Source organism: Anabas testudineus, chromosome 21 (assembly GCF_900324465.2).
Source record: "Anabas testudineus chromosome 21, fAnaTes1.2, whole genome shotgun sequence".
NCBI classification, from domain to species: Eukaryota; Metazoa; Chordata; class Actinopteri; order Anabantiformes; family Anabantidae; genus Anabas; species Anabas testudineus.
In genome coordinates this window covers 449,094-470,222 of record NC_046629.1, presented here as the reverse complement: position 1 = coordinate 470,222, position 21,129 = coordinate 449,094, and the positions used below count along the sequence as shown (strand labels likewise).

Genomic DNA, 21,129 nt, shown 5'->3' with positions numbered 1-21,129 from the left:
TCAGCTCTAGGTCTTTCCAGCTGCCAGAGGAATGTAGTGTAGTGAAAAAAACACAAGTATGGAATAACAGAAAAAGCAATTAGTACTGTACAAGTATCTCAGTATCGGTATCTCTTATGTACTCTGGAGGCCACACATGAGTTCAGCATGACCACGAGCAGGAAAACACACCACAGACACAATAAACACATGGAGAGATGGTGTGTAGTGCTGAAATCATGCTTTATTAAATCAGTAATGCATAAAACTCAAGGAGGATCAAATACAGTTCTACATCAACAGACCAAATAAATCAAAGAGCAGGGCAAAGCGTAACTGCTTCTCTTTTCTTTCACAGGAGATGGAAGCACTGTGGTGAATCACGTCCCTGACTACTGACGAGGTGAAACGACTAAAAGCTACAAACACTCGCACTCAAACACACAAACACGTTACCTAACTATCCTCCAAGAGACGGCGCTGCTCCTGCACAGCAGAGCCAGCTTTGACTTTCTCTTCTTTAGTTTTGGCCAGGAGATGTTTTGAAAAGCCAATCCAGCCGTCCTGTGCCAGAAGCAGCGCTCTGTAATAAATGATCTAAACGCTGAGAGTGCAGGCCGCTCGCACTCTGAGCAGGTCATCAAATCATGGTGGTATGACACAGTCAGTCTGAGCACAAGGCCAGTTCATGCTGCTTACATGAGGGTGATGCAGACAGCACTCAGGGTCTTATTCTCATGGTACAACTCACAGGAAACTGTAATATCACACGCACAGACGCGCGTCCACAACAACTTTGTCTTTCGGTTTCTGGTTCCTAACGTCAACAGGGAGCCTCTCTACCTGCTGAGGCAATCTTAAGACTTCAACTTATCGTTGAGGCACAGAGTTTAGTTTCTCAGTTTAACAGGGTATTCGTTCCTAATGAAACTTTCTCCTGTTAAACCTCATTTAGTTTCATTTAGTTTCAGTTAATATTATTGTCATAAATAACAATGCATAACATTTCCCATAACCGTTAAATTCGGCTATATACATTATGTACATGTCACAGAAAAGTGGTTCCTAGGTCATAATTGTCCAATATGGCACATTTTATAACAACTTTAGACTTTAGTCTAGTTTGGCATAAATTAATGTCAAGATTGGTATAAAAATAGTTCATATTTACAAGAACAGAAATCCAGATCTTTATCAAGTAGATTATTGTTGCTAATTCACTAAATAAAAAGGTTCTGGACGAGGGAAATGGGAAATATAAATTATCTTTTTTACTTTTTTACATGGACCGAATGTGAACACGGACAGTTGCAGAGTCGGAGCCGAGCTCATTGGACAGTCGAAGGGTGTATGCTCCAGCGTCGTCCTCCTTTACTGCTGAGATCATGAGGGTGGAGAGGTCAGCGGCATTCTCCACACGGTACCGGTCATCCCCGTTGGGGAGGGTTCGACCTGAGCGGACCCACTGTACAGTGGGGGCAGGATCTCCAGAGAACACCCCCGCCACAGTCAGGGACTTCCCTGGTTCGACACTGACATCCTGTGGAAGAGCTTCAATCTTAGGCGGGGTGCCTGTTAAGGAGGAAAAGAATGGGTGGTGTTATTTAATTGGCTGTTTTCTGAGTTACATAAATAAGCCAAGTCTTCTTCACAAGGAAACTCCAGACAAAGCGCGTAGTGTGGTGGGAAACACGTGAGGCAGTTCATCTATCGACTCGTCTATCGTCTTGTCTGTGTACTAAAAAGAATATTTTTTACCTTTGGTCCAAGGTGCAGGTTCATTTCAGCACAACAAAGCGATTCTGATGAAGAACTGCTCTGCTCACTTGTCTATCGTTACAGATCAAGTCAGAACTCTCCTGTGCTCAGTAAGAACCACTAAAATTCAGTTACCCATCCTCCTGAAATAGCTGAGAACCTGATGATGTGTATTGTAATGAGTGGTTCAGCTGCTGTAGCTTACAAACCAAGCAGTACTTAACAATATGCTGGTGTAGTCCAGCCACAATAATAATGAGGTTGGCTAGCTAGGGATATCTGGGATAATTCTTTACTTCACCCAGGTGATTCCATCAGGAAGTTGTGATGCAAAATTAGTAGTTCATATGAAGTGAAAATCCACTGTACTGTGCAGCCATTTTTCAGACTGGAATTATGTGATTAATATTATAACACAGTATTCTGGTTTCCAATCATTTGTGATTAATTCAGAAATGAAAATGTCTCAAAAGTCAATGACTGATTACATGACAAGAACAAAATAAGTCTTCAAACAAGCAGCACTTTCTCGTACATCACATTCATTTTCAGTCAACTTCACTCATATGATTAAAGACCTGCGTGCTACAGACCAACCATCAGATTCAGGCCAACTTTAAAATGCATCTCACCTCTTTTAACCCCTGTGGTAAGGGCCCTCAGTGAGGAGGAGGAGGACTCAGCATGCGAGTGAGCAGACATTTCCATCATCTTGCTGCTGGAGCTCATGGAAACCATTGACTCAGCTTTCATGGCAGACATGCTAGTCGCAGACATGCTCTCAAACAAAAACCCGGCAGCAGCAGTGCGGGAGCTGCTGCTGTAACTGCTGGCCTGCATGGAAGCTGCCTCCATATGTACTGAAGAGGCAGAGAAACTTTTCTGCATGCTGGCAGCAGTATCAGTAGAAGCTCTTTGCCCCACAATCATCATTTTTGTTGGTTCTTCAACAAGAGCTGTGAGAATGCAAATGAGAAGCACATGGCTCATATCACAAAGTGCACAAGTACAGAACCCTGTATGGAACTGTACATGCAGCGTCATCATACACAAGCGTGTAGGCTGCGATGGTTATACAGTATGTCTTGGATTACCATTTAAGGGTTGGATTTAGTTCGGTTTAATCACAGTGTAGTATCTGGCTAACTAAACACACTGAGGTATAGTGTAGTGTCCAGTTTCATTTTCAGTTGCGATGCAGTAAAACTTACTGAGCACGTTGAGGGATGATGTTGCAGAACACTGTCCAAAGTGATTTTTGGCTTTTACTGTGTATTTTCCGCTGTCTGCAACTGTGGCTTCACATATCTCCAGACTGTACACGTTCTTAGAGCAGCTCAGTCTAATGTTTGATGTGACTGATATCTGTATAGAGAGAGACACATACAGATGTGTTCCATCATCATTTAACCTAAAGGTAGTCTAGGGAGCACAGATAATAACTTTCAAGTGAAAACTACTCACAATCATGTTGTCTTTCAACCACTCCACTTCAGGGGAAGGCTCTCCAGCAATTTCACAAGTGAATTTCACATTTTGTCCCTCATTCACGTTCTGAGATCTGGGCTGCACCAGGAAGTGGGGTGCTTCTGATCTCTTGGTCGTGACCACAGTATCAAACCGACACCTGACAAGACCTCGCTGTGTTTGAGCCTGACACGTGATGATCCCCTGTTCACGCTCGCCGACTGACCAGATGGTCAGGGTCTGGTCGTTTCCAGACACTCCGAATCTGTACTGCTCTGAGTCGGCCAGTTCCACCCCATTCAGAATCCACCGGATGTCAAAGGCCCCAGGAATGTTGGCCCGCAGAGTCAGAGACTGGCCCTCTGTAATAGACATCTGGCTATAAGAGGACTTCACCTCCCTCACAGAGGACAGGACTTCCTCAGAGATTTCAGTTCTTGTTTTGGAGCTTTTTGAGCCTAAAACAAATACACGAGTTTATGGAAGGAAACAGTGGGAATGATTGTAGCTGCAAATTCATTATAACCACTGTCAGGTGATATATCTTACCTCGTACAGTGACTGTGCAGGTCGTTGACACTGTTCCAGCACTGTTGACAGCAGTGCACTTGTACACACCAGTGTCAGAGACCTCTGATTCATAGATCTCCAAATAAGCTGAGCCATACTCCTCAAAGATTTCATACCTCCCACCCTGAGACAGCACCTGTTTTTCAGGAAAACATGATTATTACTCAACGTTTTCTTTCTTACCTTAGATAAATAAGAATTAGAATATGCTACCTTTCCATCCTTCATCCATGAGATTGCAGGTTTGGGCTCCCCTGTGACTTTGACTGACAGCTTTACAATAGAGTCAGTGGTTGCACTGATGTCGTTCAGGCCGACAGAGAAGGACGGCTTCTTTTCAGGAGTTGGTGACATCACTCTCTTTGGTGACTTGATTGGAGAAGTCACTCGTTCTTTCTCGGATAGAGTTGCAGATTTGGGAGTAGGGGACTTTGGTGTTGGAGATTTTGGTGTTGGAGATTTTGGTGAGACTGGAGACTTAACTCTCTGAGGTGACTTGATTGGCTCAGGGGACTTTACTCTCTGGGGAGATTTTACTGGTTCAGGGGACTTGGCAAGAGGGGACTTAGCCTCTGGAGAGGTGACTCTGGGAGGGGCAACTACTTTCTCTTTGGATTGAGACTTGCGGATTGTCAAAGTGAAATGGGCCTCTTGTTTGCCTCCGGCATTTTCCACCAGCAGAGTGTAGCTGCCTTCATCCGACTTCTCGACAGCAGAGATTTCAAAGGAGGAGCTGTACTGAGTAGATACAATGTGGTGACGAGCAGAGGAGCCAACGACTGCTCCTTCATGGATCCAGTTGATAGAAGGTGCTGGTTCACCATCCACATCACATTCAAATCTTGCATAGTTCCCTTCCTCTACAGTCAGGGACTGTGGTTTGGTCACAATCTTGGCAGGAATACTTGGCTTCTCCCTTGGTTTCTCAACAACAGTGGTGGTTTCTTTCACAGTTTCAGTCACAGTTTCCTGCACTGTTGTTCTAGAGGAGGAGACGTGATACACTTCTGTTCTGGTCATTTCTGGCAGCTGGGAGGATGGAGGCTCCTCGTCCTTGCGGAGTGAAGAGAACGCAGCATATTCTGCCCCTGCTACATCTAGTGTGGCATAGTCAGAAGTCTCTCCTTTTGCGTTCCTGCAAACCACACGATAAGTGCCAGCATCTTCCGTGACACAGTTGATGATCTGGAGTGTCAGAACTCCGCTGATGTTGGTCAAGAGGTATTTGCTGCTCTGATGAATCTCTTTTCCATTGTGGTACCATTTGACCTCAGGCTCAGGTTTGGCCTGGACATTGAGTGTGAATTTAGTGTTAGAGCCATAGGGTACACGATGGGATCGCATCCTGATAGTAATACGTGGGACATGATCAAGGCTGAAGGGAGCCTGTGTTACCACCTCAACCCTCCTCTCCACAGATCTTCTCTCAGATCTCAGAGCCTGCTTCCTCTCCTCATACCTAGACGCAAAGTCAATTCTAGGAAGGGCCACTTCTGTCTTTACGGCCTTTTCAGGTGAATGAGATCTCCTAACTTCAGGCAGAGGAACCTTTTTGATTGGTTTAGGAATGTATTCTGATGTAAGTGCTGTCAGGTGGTCAGATTCAATTGGCTCAGGGACTACTGCAACAGTGACAGTCGTTTCCTTTTTTGAGGTTCGCATCTTCTCCTCAAATTCCATTCTTTTGAGTTCACTCTTGTAAGTTGAGATTCTCTGAACAGCTGTGTGTGGCCGCAGCAGATCCTGATCTTCTTTCTCTTCATACACCCTCTGTTTCTCTCTTGGGGGTTTGTATGTGGCTTTGTCATGACGTTGGCGGAGCTCGACAAAACTTGGGCCAGCCTCATATTTAGATGGAATTCGGTAGGAGTCATACCTGTGGATGTCTTCTCCCTCTTCACCATCACTGTAGACGGTTCTAGGAGATGAGGGACGGAGGGCAGACAGCTCAAAGCGCACTGGGCTTAGACTAGGTGGAGAAGCAGAGAAGCCAAGCTCCAACTCTTGCTCCAGACGAAGCCTCTCCTCCTCAGTTCTCTTCATAGACAGGTACTCATTCACAGGAAGTAGCAGTTCCTCATCTGACAGATCACCCAGGGACCTCCTTCTGATCCTGTGGTAGGCATCCATCTCAGGTGATGGAGTGCGGTGCCTTGCAGGTCTCACAGTCTCCAGGTCATCCTGAGTCATGGCTGTGATACGCCATCTGGGCTTATACTGATCCTTGATCCTGATAGGCACCTCATAGAACTGCTCCCACCTGGATAGACGAATACGTTTCATCCGCTTCTGCTTGATTTTCTCCATAGGCTCTGGGAATTCATACTGATCGCGCAGCTTTTTGTACCATTTCATGTCTGAGAGTGGCTTAAAGTGTTTTATTTCCACATCCTCTTCAAGATCAGCTGGGTTAATGACACGAGGAGTGGGGACAACATAGGGCATACGTAGTCTCTTCTCATCTGCACGCTTCTTCCTCTCCTCTTGCTCTTTCTGTATCTCAGCCTCAGTCTTTTCACCCTTCTTAGTTGTCACAGCAGGTTTGAACATGGTTGCTGCCTCCCTGACGGCTTGTACTGCAGTGGGTGGTAGAGGTGTCACAACAGTGCCGGCCAAAATCTGAGACAGTCTCACTTTTTTGTCCAATTCCTCCTTTCCAGCTACCTTTTCCTTCTCCTTTTCACTGGTCTCATATTCCTTCTTTACATGAGTGACGCGCTCTACTTTAAGCGTGGCCTGGCAACTGGCAGATCCAGCAGAGTTGGTAGCAGTTACTCTGTACACACCAGAGTCCTCAGGCAGGGTGTCCCTTACATGAAGGCTGAAGTAATCCAAGCCCTCACAGACAAGCTCAATAGATGGTCCAAAGGCTAAAGGTGTGCCATCCTTTTCCCACTTCAATGTGGGATGGCCAGATACTCTAATCTCAAAGCGTACATTCTGGCCTTCTCTGCACTCTACATTTGCAAGCAAGCGTTTGAACATGGGCCTCAAGGTGAGGTCTGCTGGTTTAGGCCGAGGAACAACAGTAAGACGAGCCTTGCAGCTATCATCGCCATACCTGTTGCGGGCGACTACGCTGTATTCAGCATCATCGTCTTTCTCAAGGTTGTGAATAACCAGCTGGTACAGACCCTTGTCACTGATGAAGGTGTATTTCCTATCATCATGCCCAGGGATGAGCTTCTGTCCAGATTTGTGCCAGATGACACGAGGTTCAGGGTGAACAGTGATGGTGACACCAAAGCGCACATCCTCACCAATGTAGGCAGTACGGTTGACCAGAGGGAGGGTGAACTCTGGTGGCTTCTGAAGCATTCTGGCAGTGTCAACTCTGCGCTTTGTTTTCTTGACTACACGTGTGGTGAAGAAGTCACGGAAAGATCTAACACTGTTGATAAACAGCTCTGCATAGGCGCTGTCCTCACCGTATTCATTCACGACCTTGCATCTGTAAGTGCCATCATCTGCTCTTGTGACCTTGTTGATGGTGATTACAGCCAGGCCATCCTCATATTCAGTTTCATATTTGTCACCAGCTTCAAGTTGTCTGACCCCACAGTACCATGTCACTTCAGTAGTACTATCATAGTTATCAATGTTGCAGATGAATTTCACACTGTCTCCCTCATTCACCACTGCATGGGCAATCTGGCCGGCAAGAGGACCATGTTCAAATGGAGCGATCTTCACCTTGGCAACAAAGACGCCACGTTGGGATCTGATGGAGCCTCCACTGGCCACACGAGCTGCAGAGACAACAGTGTTCCACTCTTTCCTAACCATGGTCTGGTAGTATCTCTTATGCCTGCCAGTTGGGATTGCTCTAGTGCTGATCTCCTCTGCAGGTTTGACCAGCCAAGAATGCGCCAGAGCCTCAGCAGCAGTCATACGATGTTTACGTTCTTTTGTCATTAGGCGGTCTGTGAAGTCTAAAGCCTCAACACTAACCTGCTTAAAGGATTCATCGTCATAGCTGTAGGCTGCAGTGGAGATATTGTCAATCATCTGTTGATTGGTTTCAGCTGTGAATGGATTAAGTCCACTGAAGAGTACATAGGCAAGGACACCAACTGACCACATATCTGTTACAGTGCTAACCATGTCACACTGGTGGATCTCAGGCGCAGCATATTCTGCAGTGGTATACTGAATCTTGATTTGCTCTCCAGGAGTCAGATGTCTGGACTGACCTAACTCAATAATCTTAACATTAGAGCTTGTTCTTGTTGTATACACAATGTTCTCTGGTCTGATATCAAAGTGTCCATAGCTCTGAGCATGCAGGAACTCAAGAGCTGAGCAAATCTGCCTGATGTAATTAACAATTTCACGCTCATTCAGTTCAAACTCAGCTGTGCTTAGGCGCTCAAAGATGTCAACACCAGAAATGAAGTCATAGATCATCACCAGCTCCTCAGGGCTGTCAAAAGACTCGTGGAGGAGGAGGTAGCTTGTGTGTTTGGCCAAGTTCAGTGTTGCAATTTCCTTCTTGATTATTGCTTGATCAGCACCTCTCACTTTTACAAATTTAGCCATGTAGGTCTTTTCAGAGCTGATGTCAACACAGCGGTGAACAATGCCAAACTGACCTCTACCCAGTTCCTCTGCAATGGCATATTTGTTGTGCATGTTTTTAGCATCAGAGTGTTGAGCCTTGCCCTTGGGGACATGTCCAGTATCGTCAACTTCACTGTCATAGAGAAGAACTCTGGATTTGTCTTCCTTCGTCATAACAGGTCCACTGGTCTCAGATGGAGCACTCTGTCCAAACTTGTTCTCTGCAATGACCCTGAACTGATAGCTGGTTCCTCCAAACAGATTGATAACAGTGTACCGAGTGTCACGAGACTGGGCAACGCGCTCCCACCTCTCAGCAGTAGTAGGGCACTTCTCAATGATGTAGCTGATGACTTTACTGCCACCGTCATTTGCTGGGGCCACCCAGTTCAATGTGACAGAGTCTCGTGAGACATCACTGGCTTTGATACCACGTGGAGGATCAGGCACATCAGCAACATCCAGCTCAACTGTCTGCTGGTCAATACCAAATCTGTTCTTGGCACAGACAATGTAAAAACCAGCATCCTTCTTCTCCACTCCGTTGGGGAATACTAAAGAAGTGAATGATCTGGTGACAATGACCTGGTAGTGACCATTGCTGTCAATGAGATCTTGTCCTTTCTGCCATGTGATGACAGGATCTGGTTTGCCACTGAAAGGAATCTTGATATTAACCACCTCTCCACGCAGGGCAGGTATGGCTTCCTTGTCCTTCATGTTCTTTGGCAGGTGGATCTTGGCAGGGACTGGAAGTGGAAAAAAAGTAGTACAGTTAGGTGTTATGTTTTATTTTTAATTTAAAAATAGTTTAATCATTTATGTTTATATTGGTATTGTTCAAATCAACTAGTCTCAGCAGTGATTCAGTTTATATATGAGCTTACTTTCAACATCCAGTGAGACTGTAGCACAGATAGAGCCCCCCTGGTTAGTGGCTCTGATCTGGTATACAGTGGAGTCTTCCTCATCAGCCTCAGCAATGACCAACTGGTGATACCCTCCCTTGAACTCCTGGATCTTGATCTTCTTTCCATCAGAGTGGATCTCTTTTCCTCGTCTGAACCACTTAATCACGGGCTTGGGCTGTCCTGTGATCTTGCAGACAAGGGTAGCATTGCTTTTGTATTTGACGCTCATGTTCCTCAGCTCCTCCTTAAAGGCAGGAGCACGAATCTCAACAGCTGCAGCTGGGACGAAGGGAGAAGTCTCCTCACTGTAGTCACTCTCTCCTCCAAGATTCTCACATTTCACACGGAAGATGTACTCAACGCCCTCAGTCAGGCGTTTCACAGAGAATACTGTCTGTTTGATCTCATCTGTGGTCACTGGAATCCAATCAGTCCATTCCTTCTTGTCCTTCTTGTGCTTCTTCTCAAGACAATAGCTCTTGATCTTGGATCCACCATCGCTCAGTGGTGGTTTCCAGGAAACCACACAAGAGTCCTTGGTAATTCCAGACACAACAAGTGATAGAGGTGGTGATGGTTTCTCTGTGGACAGGAATATATAACCAGACATCTTTGTCAGCACTTATACATAGTGTATATAGATATCTAATTTAAATTACCATGATCTATGACAGTTTTATGCATACATTGCTACACAAATTAAGAATTAAGTACTTTGAATCATAACCTGTCACTAGATTAAACCTACCCAGTTGGCTCTTAATAAGGATAGGTGAAGTGAGCTCCAGTGGCTCACTGCTGCCATAACGATTCTGGGCATACACACGGAAGAAGTATCCGGCACTGTCAACAAGGTTAGGCACACGGCAAGATGTGCCATTAATAGATGAAGACACCAGTTCCCATTCAGCACCCTCCTTGTCTTCACGCTTCTCCACAATATAGTTAGTGATCATGCAGCCTCCATCATCCTTGGGAGGTTTCCAGCTTATGATGACAGAGTTCTTCAGGAGAGCATCCAAGACAATGGGACCCTGAGGTATGTCAGGTTTGTCTGGAAGCAGAGGTTAGGGTTAAATTACATTTAATAATGCATCTAGCATCACTTTTACAGATACAGTTTCTTTTTGCACTGGAATTTGCATCAACGTACCATAGATTTCCACATTGAATGCAATGTCAGCCCTGCCGAAGTGGTTGTGCAGTCTGATCCTGTATTTGCCTCCGTGTACTCTTCGCTGCACATTTTTAATGACCAGGTGTGTATAGTGCTCAGTGGTTTCAATGCTGATGTCCTCTGTGTTCTCTAGAGTCTTTGCGCCATGCAGCCACATGATCTTAGGCTCAGGGCGGCCGATGTAGACGGCATGGATGCGCAGAGTGGTTCCCAGTCCAGCGTAGTAGGTTTCCTTCAGCGGGTATTCAGGGTGGAAGGATGGAGCAGCTTCCAACACCAGGGTGCCTGTGGTCTCAGCTTCTCCAGCGTCATTGATGGCCTTACAAGTATACTCTCCTTCATCCTCCTGCTGGTCAGTCATGATGGACAGTGAGTGGTTGCGGCCATCAGAGCTCATCTCGTACTTGCGGGACTCAACAATCTCCTTGCCGGTATGATACCACTTGATTTCAGGGACAGGTCTGCCAATAATCTGGCACTTCATTACAGCGGGCTGGCCAAGCTTAGCAGTTACTTCATCCATTTCCTTTCTCAAGCTTGGTTTAGCTTCAACTGTAAATACAAATCGATGAAGAAAGTTTATGAACTGTGTTGGTAAAGTGACTGGAAAAAATTAAGACTAAATGCATACAGAAAAAATTCACATTGCACATTTCATTGAACTCACCACTCAATTTAGTCTTGATGCATGCAGCAGTCCTCCGTGGTCTACTCATTCCTGTCTCATTTTCAGCAAACACTCTAAACTCATACTGTGTGGCCTCAATGAGTCCAAGCATGGTGTACTCCATTTCCTTAAGCCTCTCCTTATTGCACTTCTTCCAGGTGCTCTCAGTGGATTTTCTGCACTCCACCCAGTAGCCGAGGACCTGTTTTCCACCGTCGCACTCTGGAGCTTGCCAACGGATGGTGATATAGTTATTTGTCACATTCACTGTGTCAATCTCACCAGGTTGGCTTGGCTTGTCTGAAAGGAAAGAAAAAAAGTTTATTCAACTCTTATTTTTGAGACATATTGAAACTATCAATAGTTACTCTATATTTTGATTCAGATTTTCTTGTCTGTAAAACTATATTCTGAGAGAGTATTTTCTTAGTATGTTCTAGCCACCAATTTGAGGTTGAGGATCAACTGATTGCACCTGGGTTTAATGTAACTTTGTTGGACATCATCAGATGTGAATAATACATCTGATGATGTCCAACAAAGTTCCATCATCTGTAACAATTACAAAGCTCTTAAATTAGTAATTAGGTATTAGTAAGGGAGACTCACCAAATGGATCCTTGCAAGTGACTGGATCAGAAAGAGGACCAGCCTCGCTCTCACCAATGTCATTGACAGCAATAATGCGGAACTGGTAGTCTGTTTCAGGCTTCAGTCCAGGCAGAGTAAACATGGTAGAGGTGATCTTAGTCTGGTAACGGGACCATGTCTCATCAGTCACCACCTTGTACTCAACAAAATAGCCAGTAATGGCAGAACCACCGTCATCTTTTGGTCTGGACCAGGCCAAGGCCACTGAACTCTTAGTGACGTCCATTATCTCTGGTGGGGTGCTTGAAGGCTCGGGAGGACCTGGTTTGAAAAAGATTTTTTTTTAAATTCACCACTGAATTATCTTAAATGTTTCAAATGCACTTAACACATAACAATAGCAATACTTACAGAGTGGAGTCTTGGGCACCAGTGGCTGCTCAGATTTTAGAGAAGCACTGATACCAAAGGAGTTTTCAGCTGTCACCTTGAAGTGGTACTCTGTTCCCTCCTTCAGACCCTTGACAACCAGCTGAGTATCAGTCACTCTAGAGTCCACAGTATACCACGCATTTCTGGTTGCCTCACGCCTTTCAACAATGTAGCCCAGAATTTCTGTGCCACCATCATCAGTGGGTGCTTTCCAGGACACCTTGACAGAGGTGGCTTGGATCTCCTCAAACACCATTGGTCCCTCTGGAGCGTTTGGGCGGCTGATGACTTTCACTTTGATTTGGGCCTTTTTCTTGCCAACCTTGTTCTCCAGCAGGAGGTCATATACACCAGAGTCGCTCCTTTCAGCTCCCTTGATGACCAGCTCACTGGCATCCTCTGTGGAAGCGATCATAGCCTTGTTGGACACTGCACCTCCATCCTTCGACCACTTGCAGATTGGGTGAGGTTTGCCCTTAACGGGCACAGAAAGTCTAAGGACTCCTCCCTGGCGAACCACGTACACATCTTTGTATTTCACCTCCAGATCATAGTCAGGAGATTCTGGGGCAGAATAGTTACAAAGTCAGTTTTATTTTGTGTTTGTTTATACATATGCAAATTATCCTATATGTAAGATCATATTATCTTATGTAACCCTTGTGTCCTTACCAAGCATTTCAGTCACTTTGATAGTTCCGGGCACCTCAGCAGGTTCTCCAGAACCACCGGCATTGCAGGCCATCACACGGAATTTGAACTCCTCTCCTTGTGGCATGTTGGTCAGCGTGTACTCACAGATCAAAGATGGTGTTGTGTTGCACTTGATCCAGGCCATGATGCCTACCTTCTGCATCTCAATCAGGTATCCATCCACCCTTGCATCTCCCTCATCGTCGGGAGGACTCCAGGCCAGTGAAACTGAGGATTTGGTAGTATCGGTGATCCTTGGGTTCTGAGGACAGCCAGGTGGATCTGAATAGGAAAGGTAAGCATGTCATTTCATAGGTATTTCCAGTTGCTGTTTTTAAAAGATGGGTCTGAATTTAATATTTTAAGACTTTTGATATCACCACTATAACTGAATTAACAGTTTTAATTAATTTCTAATAATTATCATTATATCTAATAAGCTTTCAAACTGTTCCTCCTACTCCTACTTCAAACTCCTACCAATGGGATCGGTTGCCACAGCTGGGAGGGATGGTAGACTTGGTTTGCTCAGTCCTCTGGCGTTGATGGCGATGATTCTGTGTTCATACTCCAGACCCTCAATAAGCTCTGTTGACCTGTATCTGGTCATGGTGACAGGGTTCTTGTTGGCACGCACCCATCTGTCAGACCTAACTTCTTTGCGTTCAATAATGTATCCAGAAACCTCAAGTCCACCATCTTCATCTGGTGGATGCCACACCACGGTCATGCCATCACGAGAAACATCAAATATGGTCGGGCGGCCGGGAGGTCCAGGCACATCTGTGGAGGAAGACAAAATTGTTACCATACTGCAGTTGATATACAGTAATTTTTTCAATATTATATTGGCTGAATGTCTAATAAGAAGAAAAAACAAATCGTACTCTTCAAGCTCCTGCAGGTGACGATGTCCGACTGCAGGAACTCTCCAGTGCCGTAGCGATTCACTGCAGCTGCACGGAAGACATACTCATCTCCCTCAATCATATTCTCAAACTTGAAGGTTGGTCGACTAACAGAGTCGCAGACAGGCATCCAGCCAGGTCTATGAGCATCACGCTGCTCTACCACATAGCCACTGATGGGAGCTCCACCGTCTCTGACTGGAGGATCCCAGCTACAGGTAACAGTGGTGGCATCAATCTCATCAAACCTGATGGGCCCCTTTGGTTCATCAGGTTTAGCTGGTAACAGAAATAAAAATTGACAGTTAATTTGACTGACATTTGGTATAGTGAACACAATATGAAATGAGAAATGGTTACTTACAGAGAATGATGACTTTGATGACCTCAGTGATGACACCAACAGCATTCTTGACCTCCAGCGTGTAGTCACCGGTGTCATCAATGGTGGTGTCAGAAATAGTCAGTTTGGAGAACTTGCCAGTGCTCTTGATCTTCACACGGTCTGTGATTTTTATTCTGTTATCGCCAAAGTACCAGGAGCAGACAGGAGGAGGCCTGCCAATGATGGGCAGGTCCAGCTCCAGAGTCTTGCCTGCTAGGACATTGACAATCTTCTGAGGAATATTGGAGAGGTCCACTATGGGCATCACTAGAAAGGAACAACAGTAACACAGAAATGACATAAATGCAGTTTAATCAATACAAGAAACACTGTAAATATTGAGGCCCTGTAGGATGTTATAGTTTTCTGTGGCAAGAAAACGCATACACTGTTTTATCTACGTGCTTCTGCCTAAAACAATTTAAAAAACATGTTATGTTTAACCTCATGTTGTGAAGCATTTTTGTGTTACCTCTTTGTTCCTGTACAGTGACGGCTGTAACAAGTTCTTTGGGATCACTGGCTCCTCTGCTGTTGATTGCTCGGATTCTGAACAGATACTGCTCATTCTCATTCAGCTTTTCAATGGTGTGTTCAAAGTCTGTGAGCTTTAGAGTGGCAACCTTCATCCACTTGTCAGTGCCAAACTTGCAGGCCTCAATGACATAGCCCGTAAGTCTGCTGCCACCGTCATGCTCTGGCTTTTCCCAGCCCAGGGTAACAGTGGACTTGGTAACATCAATTACGTCCAGCTTGTGAGGTGGCAGTGGCACTTCGCAAACAAGAATGACATCCGGTGTCTCGCAGGGCTCTCCAACTCCATAAATATTCTCAGGGAGGACTCTAAAGTAGTACAGCATACCCTCCATTAAACTGTCAATCTTGTATGATGTCTTGCTGCACTTGGAGGTAACAGTCTTGTAAGCTCTCATGGACGCTTCACGCCTCTCAATGATGTAGTTGTTTACAGGAGCACCACCATCCACAGTTGGGGCTTCCCAAGAGATGGAGACAAATTCTTTTGTCAGCTCCTTGATTTTGAGTGGTCCAGGTGGTCCAGGGGTATCTAATAATAAAAAATACACACATACAGTTAAATTATTATTATTAGTGAATTTCCCTAAAGTGACTGTATTATATAAAGTCAAAAGTTCAAAGTATTTTGCAAAATTCGCTTTTTTAAGTTACACATTTCCATTCCCTTCTCAGGTATAAAATATTGAACTTACCGTAGACCTTGACCAGAACGTTGACTTCCTGTTTTCCAGCAGAGTTCTCAGCCACGAGTGTGTACTTGCCAGCATCGTAGCGATGAACCTTATCTATTATGAGTGTGGTGGATGTGTTGGTGACCTCAATGAAGCCTCTGTTGTGGAGGTCCACACCAGGCTTGCTCCAAGTGATGGCAGGAGTGGGACGACCAGTGACATTGACAAACAGTCTGAGACAGCCTCCAGCACGCAGACAGATTGTTTTCTTCAGATCATCGTGGAGCTCAAAGTCAGGCGTTTCTGTGTAGGAACACAGTTTATTAATATACGGCATGAGGGTTTGTAATGGTGAAGGTATAAGAATTCTGATGTTACAGTGAAGTCATTTTATGTGCACTGTAATTGACACATTGCTGTTATATGCTGTGTTCAACTGCTTTTCAGTTGTTGACTTACCAATTCTCTCTACTGGCTCTGTCTCAGCGCAGGGTTCACTAAAGTCTCCTGTCCCATTGACATTGATGCCGGCCACTCTGAAACAGTATTTCTTGCCTGCAGAGAGCCCAGTTACCACATAATCTGTAGTACGCAGGATCTTTTCATGGGCCTTCTTCCATTCCTCTGTTCCAGCTTCCTGCATCTCCAAGATGTAGCCAATCACATCAGCTCCTCCATCCTCCACTGGGCGGGACCAGGCCAGGCTGATGCAGTCAGTGTGGGTATCAGTGATACGGGGGATGGAAGGAGCAGCAGGGGTGCCTAAAATAAGAGAGATGACAAAACATTAATTAATCATCCAATAATCATGTCACAAAATGCACTTAAAGAAGAAACAAAAAATCTAAAAATCACTGGGTAGATTTTCTTCTGCATGTAATGTTAGGCAATTAGAAAGAACTGAACTTACATGTTGGCACTCTGCAGACAACGTACAGCGAAACCTCACTGGGTTCACTCTCTCCGGCCTTGTTGATTGCTGTCACTCTAAACTGGTAGATGTTGCCTTCTGTTAAACCGGACACTTTCAGTGTGGTGTCCAGGTGAGCTCCATCCCTGTTCACCTTCACCCAACGGGCACTCTTTCTCTCGCGTCTTTCCACCAGATAATGGATCAATGGGCTTCCGCCATCACTCTCTGGCTTTAGCCATTGGATGGTGGCAAAGTCCTTTCCTGAAACAAGGATCTCTGGAGCACCTGGAGGGCTTGGTACAGCTGGAGGAAGACAAAATTTAAGAGCCACTGAATATTAGAGGTTATCAAGATTTGATTTGAGATTTGTAGATTAATCTAATAATTTTCTTGCTTTGTAAGCCGCTAAATTTTGGAAGGATTTGTCTTTCTTTTACTTCAAGTTTCAATCTAATTTTTAAAATAAAGGAACAAAAACAGTCCTCAGATATTTGTGGGATATATGATATATGATCTGATGCACTTACTGAAAGTGTTTCTGGCGACCATGGGCTCTGACTGTAAGGGAACTCCGGGTCCGTATTTGTTGACTCCCCGAACTCGGAACAGATATTCTGTGTTCTTGAACAGCCCAGTGATGTTGCAGGTCACCTCCTTGCACTCGGTGTGCATGATGACCCAGTTGAGCCTGTTAGTGTCACGTCTCTCCACAATGTAGTGGGAGACCTCATCACCACCATCCTCAACAGGAGGTTTCCAGCTAAGGGTGCATGACTCCTCAGTGATCTTGCTAATCTGAATACTGCCATCACACACTCCAGGAGTGTCTGGAGATAAGTAACATTTAAAGTCAATTTGGATTCATGTGAATAAATTAAGCTACGAAGTATTCTTTAAATGCATTGCATTAAATGATGAACGTTTAAAAACAACATACCTAGCACCTTGACGTTGACCTCAGCAGTCTTGGTCCCACTTACATTCCTGACCGTGAGAATGTACTTTCCAGTATCATCTCTGTCACAGAACTTGATGATGGCCATGGCCCTTGTGGCAGTGTATTGCAGGTGGTACTTTTCACACAATTCCAGCTCCCTGTTGCCCTTGGACCAGGAAACCTTCGGGTCAGGTCTGCCTCCCACTGCAGCATCCAGAACCAGGTCTGAACCAGCTCTGACCATTACTGTTTCAGACAAAAGTTTGCTGTCCAGTTGTGCCTTTGGAGGCTCTGTTAACCAGGGAACATGGTTATGAGAACTTGGTTCTAGTACTTGGTTGTGGCTGTAACATATTCAGTCAAATTAAATCTCTAATCCTTCAGTTGTTGCTAATGTTGATTTAGAAGAAGACATGAAAAATTCCACCTTATTGTTTAATTAGGATTTGCTAAGGTTAGAAAAGTGTAGAAAAAGTGTGGCCCATTGGTGGTATCCTATCACAATCGCATGTGTACAGTAGAGCTTACCAAAGTCAGTCTTGCACTGCACAGACCCAGTGGACTCAGAGGGTGTGCTGAACACTTGGTTGGCATTCTTGGCAATGACTCTGAACTCGTAGGGCTCACCCTCTCCCAGGGCGGTCACAGTGTAGAAAGTGTCTGTCACATTAGTGTAATTACACTTGAGCCACCGGCCCTCACCAGTCAAAGTGTATGGCTTGCGTTCAATGATGTAACCCACAATAGGACTGCCACCGTCATTCAGTGGAGCAGACCATTTCAGGGAGACAGTGGTTCTTGTAACATTTGTGACTTCTGGCTTACTTGGCGGATCTAATCATCAGATCAAAAGTTGTTTGTTAGACATGTTTGAGCCATACACATTTAGTTAAAAGCAACCAGGTAGAGTGATATTAAACAGTGTCAAAACTCACCAACTGGATTTTGAGCAACTGCTCCCTTGGAGGCCTCACTGGCTTTGCTCAGCCCAGCACTGTTCATGGCATACACCCTGAACTGATACTCTAGGCCTTCAACCAGACCCTCCACCTTGTAGTAGCACTCAAAGCAAGGGATCTTGTTCTCCCTTACCCACAGGATATTATTCCTCTCTTTCTTCTCTATCCAGTAGCCTGTAACCTTGCTTCCACCATCGTGGTAGGGCTCCTCCCATTTCAGGGTCATTGTGTTAGCAGTGACATTGAACACTGAAGGTCTTGTTGGAGGCCCAGGAGGTGCTTAGAATAACAATCATGACAATTTGTTGTTAAACATAGTTGCCTAAAATTAAAGCCTAACAGTGTAAGAAATGTTTTATAGTAGTTGTATTTTTTGTGTATTGTGTTGATACACAAAATAAGTGAATAAATTAAAATATTTACTTTATGGACTAGTACTTACTGAAAGGATGCTCTGCAACAATGGTCTCAGACTCAGTGGACTTGCTGACACCAAATCTGTTCTCAGCAGAGACCCTGAATGTGTACTGCATGTACTTGGTCAGGTGACCAACGTAAAGAGATGTCCGCTTTACGCTGGAGTTGATCAGCTGCCAGGCGGTGGAGCCAGACTCACGCTTCTCCACAATATAGTTGGTGATGTCAGTGCCACCATCATCCTCTGGTGGTTGCCAGTTAATGACACAGGACTCAGATGTGATTGAGGAGATTTTGATGGGTCCAGCTGGAGGACTGGGTCTACCAATGACATTAACTTCAACTGTGAAGGTTTTGGTTCCTGCCACATTCTCCAGAGTAAGGTAGTATTTACCACCATCTCCCCTCATGGCTTCCTTGACTGAGATGCTGGTTCTGTCCTTGGTTACTTTTATGGATACTCTGTCCGAGTTCTTCAGCCTCATCTCCTCTAGCTTCCAGGTGACCTTAGGAGCAGGTCTTCCACTGATGGGAACATCTATGACAAAGGTGCTACCAGATCTGCATGTAACCAGCTGGTTGGTAATCTCACTGAGGTCAGCAGCAGGTTCAATGTGAGGCTCTTTAACCAGCACAGGAGCCAGAGTTTCTCTGGGCCTGCTGTAGCCAGCTTCATTCTTAGCCTTCACACGGAAGTCATACTCATCGCCCTTGTTGAGCCTTTCCACCACATAGGTGAGATTCTTGGTGTTGCCAACGACAACCCATTTGTCTGTGCCTTTTGCTTTAGCCTCAATTACATAACATTGGATACGGCTACCGCCATCATGCTCAGGTTTCAGCCAGCCCAATGATACAGAATTGTCTGTGGTGTCCAGGATGTCCATTCTTTTTGGAGATGCTGGCTCTGCAGTGGCAGTGACAGGCTCGGTCAGCTCAAATGCCTCACCCACACCATACTGGTTCTCAGCTGAGACTCTGAAGAAGTATGGCACTCCCTCCAGCAAGTCTTGAATCTTCAGACAGTGTTGTTTGCACTTGCCACCACACTGCTGCCAAGTGCGGCGGCTAGCCTCACGCCTCTCTGCAATATAGTGATGGATTCGGGCACCACCATCATTGACAGGAGGCTCCCAGGTAAGTGTGACAGAGCCTCTAGAAACCTCTTTAAAAGTAACAGCCTGTGGAGGTCCAGGAGTGTCCATCACCTTTACAGTGAATGTAATGGCTTTACTGCCACTGGAATTCTCTAGGTTAACAATGTATTTGCCTGTATCATTTCGAGAACACTTCTCAATACTTAGGGAACTGTAGCCATCTGTAGTTGTAATCTCTGACATGACACTCAACTCTCCTTCCTCCTTCACCCATGTGGCAGTGGGGAAAGGCTTTCCTCTGAAGTGGATTCCCAGGCACACTGAACCTCCCGCCTTAACAATGTGTGTCTGCCTGAAAGTGGCATCAATATCCACCTGTGGTGGTGTTAGCCTGTCTACAGCCTGAGCAGGCTCTGGGGTCTCCTTGTCCTCACCTCTACCCACATGATTTACAGCTGCCACCCGAAACTTGTACTCAGCTCCTGTCTGTAGACCAGTCGCTATATAATTTGTTTCTGCAACCAGCTCTTGGTTTACTCTCTTCCATTCTTTCTCTTCTGCCTTTACCATCTCAATAATGTAGCCGAGGATTTCCATGCCACCATCATCTGCAGGCCTGCTCCATTCTAGGCTGATAGAAGTGCTGGTGGAGTCAGACACACAGACCACAGATGGAGCACAGGGAATGTCTTTTGGCTCAGCGGCTTTGATAGGTATAGAGATGTTGCTAGGAGCACCAACACCTGCATCATTTACAGCCATGACATGGAACTCATATTCCATATTCTCTGTCAGGTGAAGCACCTTGTGTGCACATTCGATGATGGGCTTCTTAGTAGTCACCTTATAGAACCGCACAGTCTTCTTTTCTCGTTTCTCCAGGATGTAGTACTGAATGGGGTTTCCTCCATCAGATGTTGGAGGAGTCCAGGACAGGGTGATGCTATCTCCTGTCACATCAGTGGCCTCTGGAGTGCCTGGAGCATCAGGAGTAGCTGGGGAAAAATGTTTTGACACAGGAATGTTATCTGTGCACTGGATAAATATATATAATGCATCTAACTTACGCTGGTCTGAAATATTGCATTTTTATTTAAATCCTGTCAGTCATATTACTTACTGTATTGCATCTGTGCAATGATGGGGCTGGACTCCAAAGGTCTGCCAACTCCAAACTTGTTAACAGCAGAGACCCTGAATTGGTACTCATTGGTCTTGATGAGTTTGGTTGCATTGAAAGTGCACGCTTTACATTCATCAGACACCAAGGCCCATGAAATCTTGGCGGTCTCACGTTTCTCAATAACGTAATGCGAAATCTCAGAACAGCCATCGTTCTCTGGAGGGTTCCAAGACACAGTGCACTTGCCTTCAGAGACATTGCTGAAAGTGATGGGTCCCACTGGTTCCCCAGGTGTGTCTGCATCACATGTGTGAGATTGGTGTTACAACATAAATAAATAAATATGAAGGTGTTAACAACTATACTAAGCATACAGA

General features: G+C 45.3%; 1 protein-coding gene across 1 annotated transcript in view; it reads right to left on the bottom strand.

Annotated features, from left to right (window-relative positions):
• Positions 1-205: 205 nt before the first annotated feature.
• ttn.1 (titin, tandem duplicate 1) overlaps positions 206-21,129 on the bottom strand; it is a 166,618-nt gene continuing 145,694 nt past the window's right edge. Inside the window, 26 exon segments of the mRNA XM_026376632.1 lie at positions 206-1,551; positions 2,370-2,693; positions 2,949-3,102; positions 3,202-3,662; positions 3,754-3,910; positions 3,988-9,083; positions 9,222-9,827; positions 9,994-10,299; positions 10,399-10,974; positions 11,090-11,389; positions 11,699-12,001; positions 12,092-12,676; positions 12,785-13,087; positions 13,286-13,588; positions 13,693-13,992; positions 14,078-14,365; positions 14,571-15,164; positions 15,328-15,609; positions 15,766-16,068; positions 16,217-16,522; positions 16,747-17,046; positions 17,157-17,447; positions 17,685-17,990; positions 18,092-18,394; positions 18,558-20,624; positions 20,750-21,049. Of these exon segments, the coding sequence (XP_026232417.1) occupies positions 1,259-1,551; positions 2,370-2,693; positions 2,949-3,102; positions 3,202-3,662; positions 3,754-3,910; positions 3,988-9,083; positions 9,222-9,827; positions 9,994-10,299; positions 10,399-10,974; positions 11,090-11,389; positions 11,699-12,001; positions 12,092-12,676; positions 12,785-13,087; positions 13,286-13,588; positions 13,693-13,992; positions 14,078-14,365; positions 14,571-15,164; positions 15,328-15,609; positions 15,766-16,068; positions 16,217-16,522; positions 16,747-17,046; positions 17,157-17,447; positions 17,685-17,990; positions 18,092-18,394; positions 18,558-20,624; positions 20,750-21,049 (15,407 nt within the window). The 3' untranslated portion in view covers positions 206-1,258.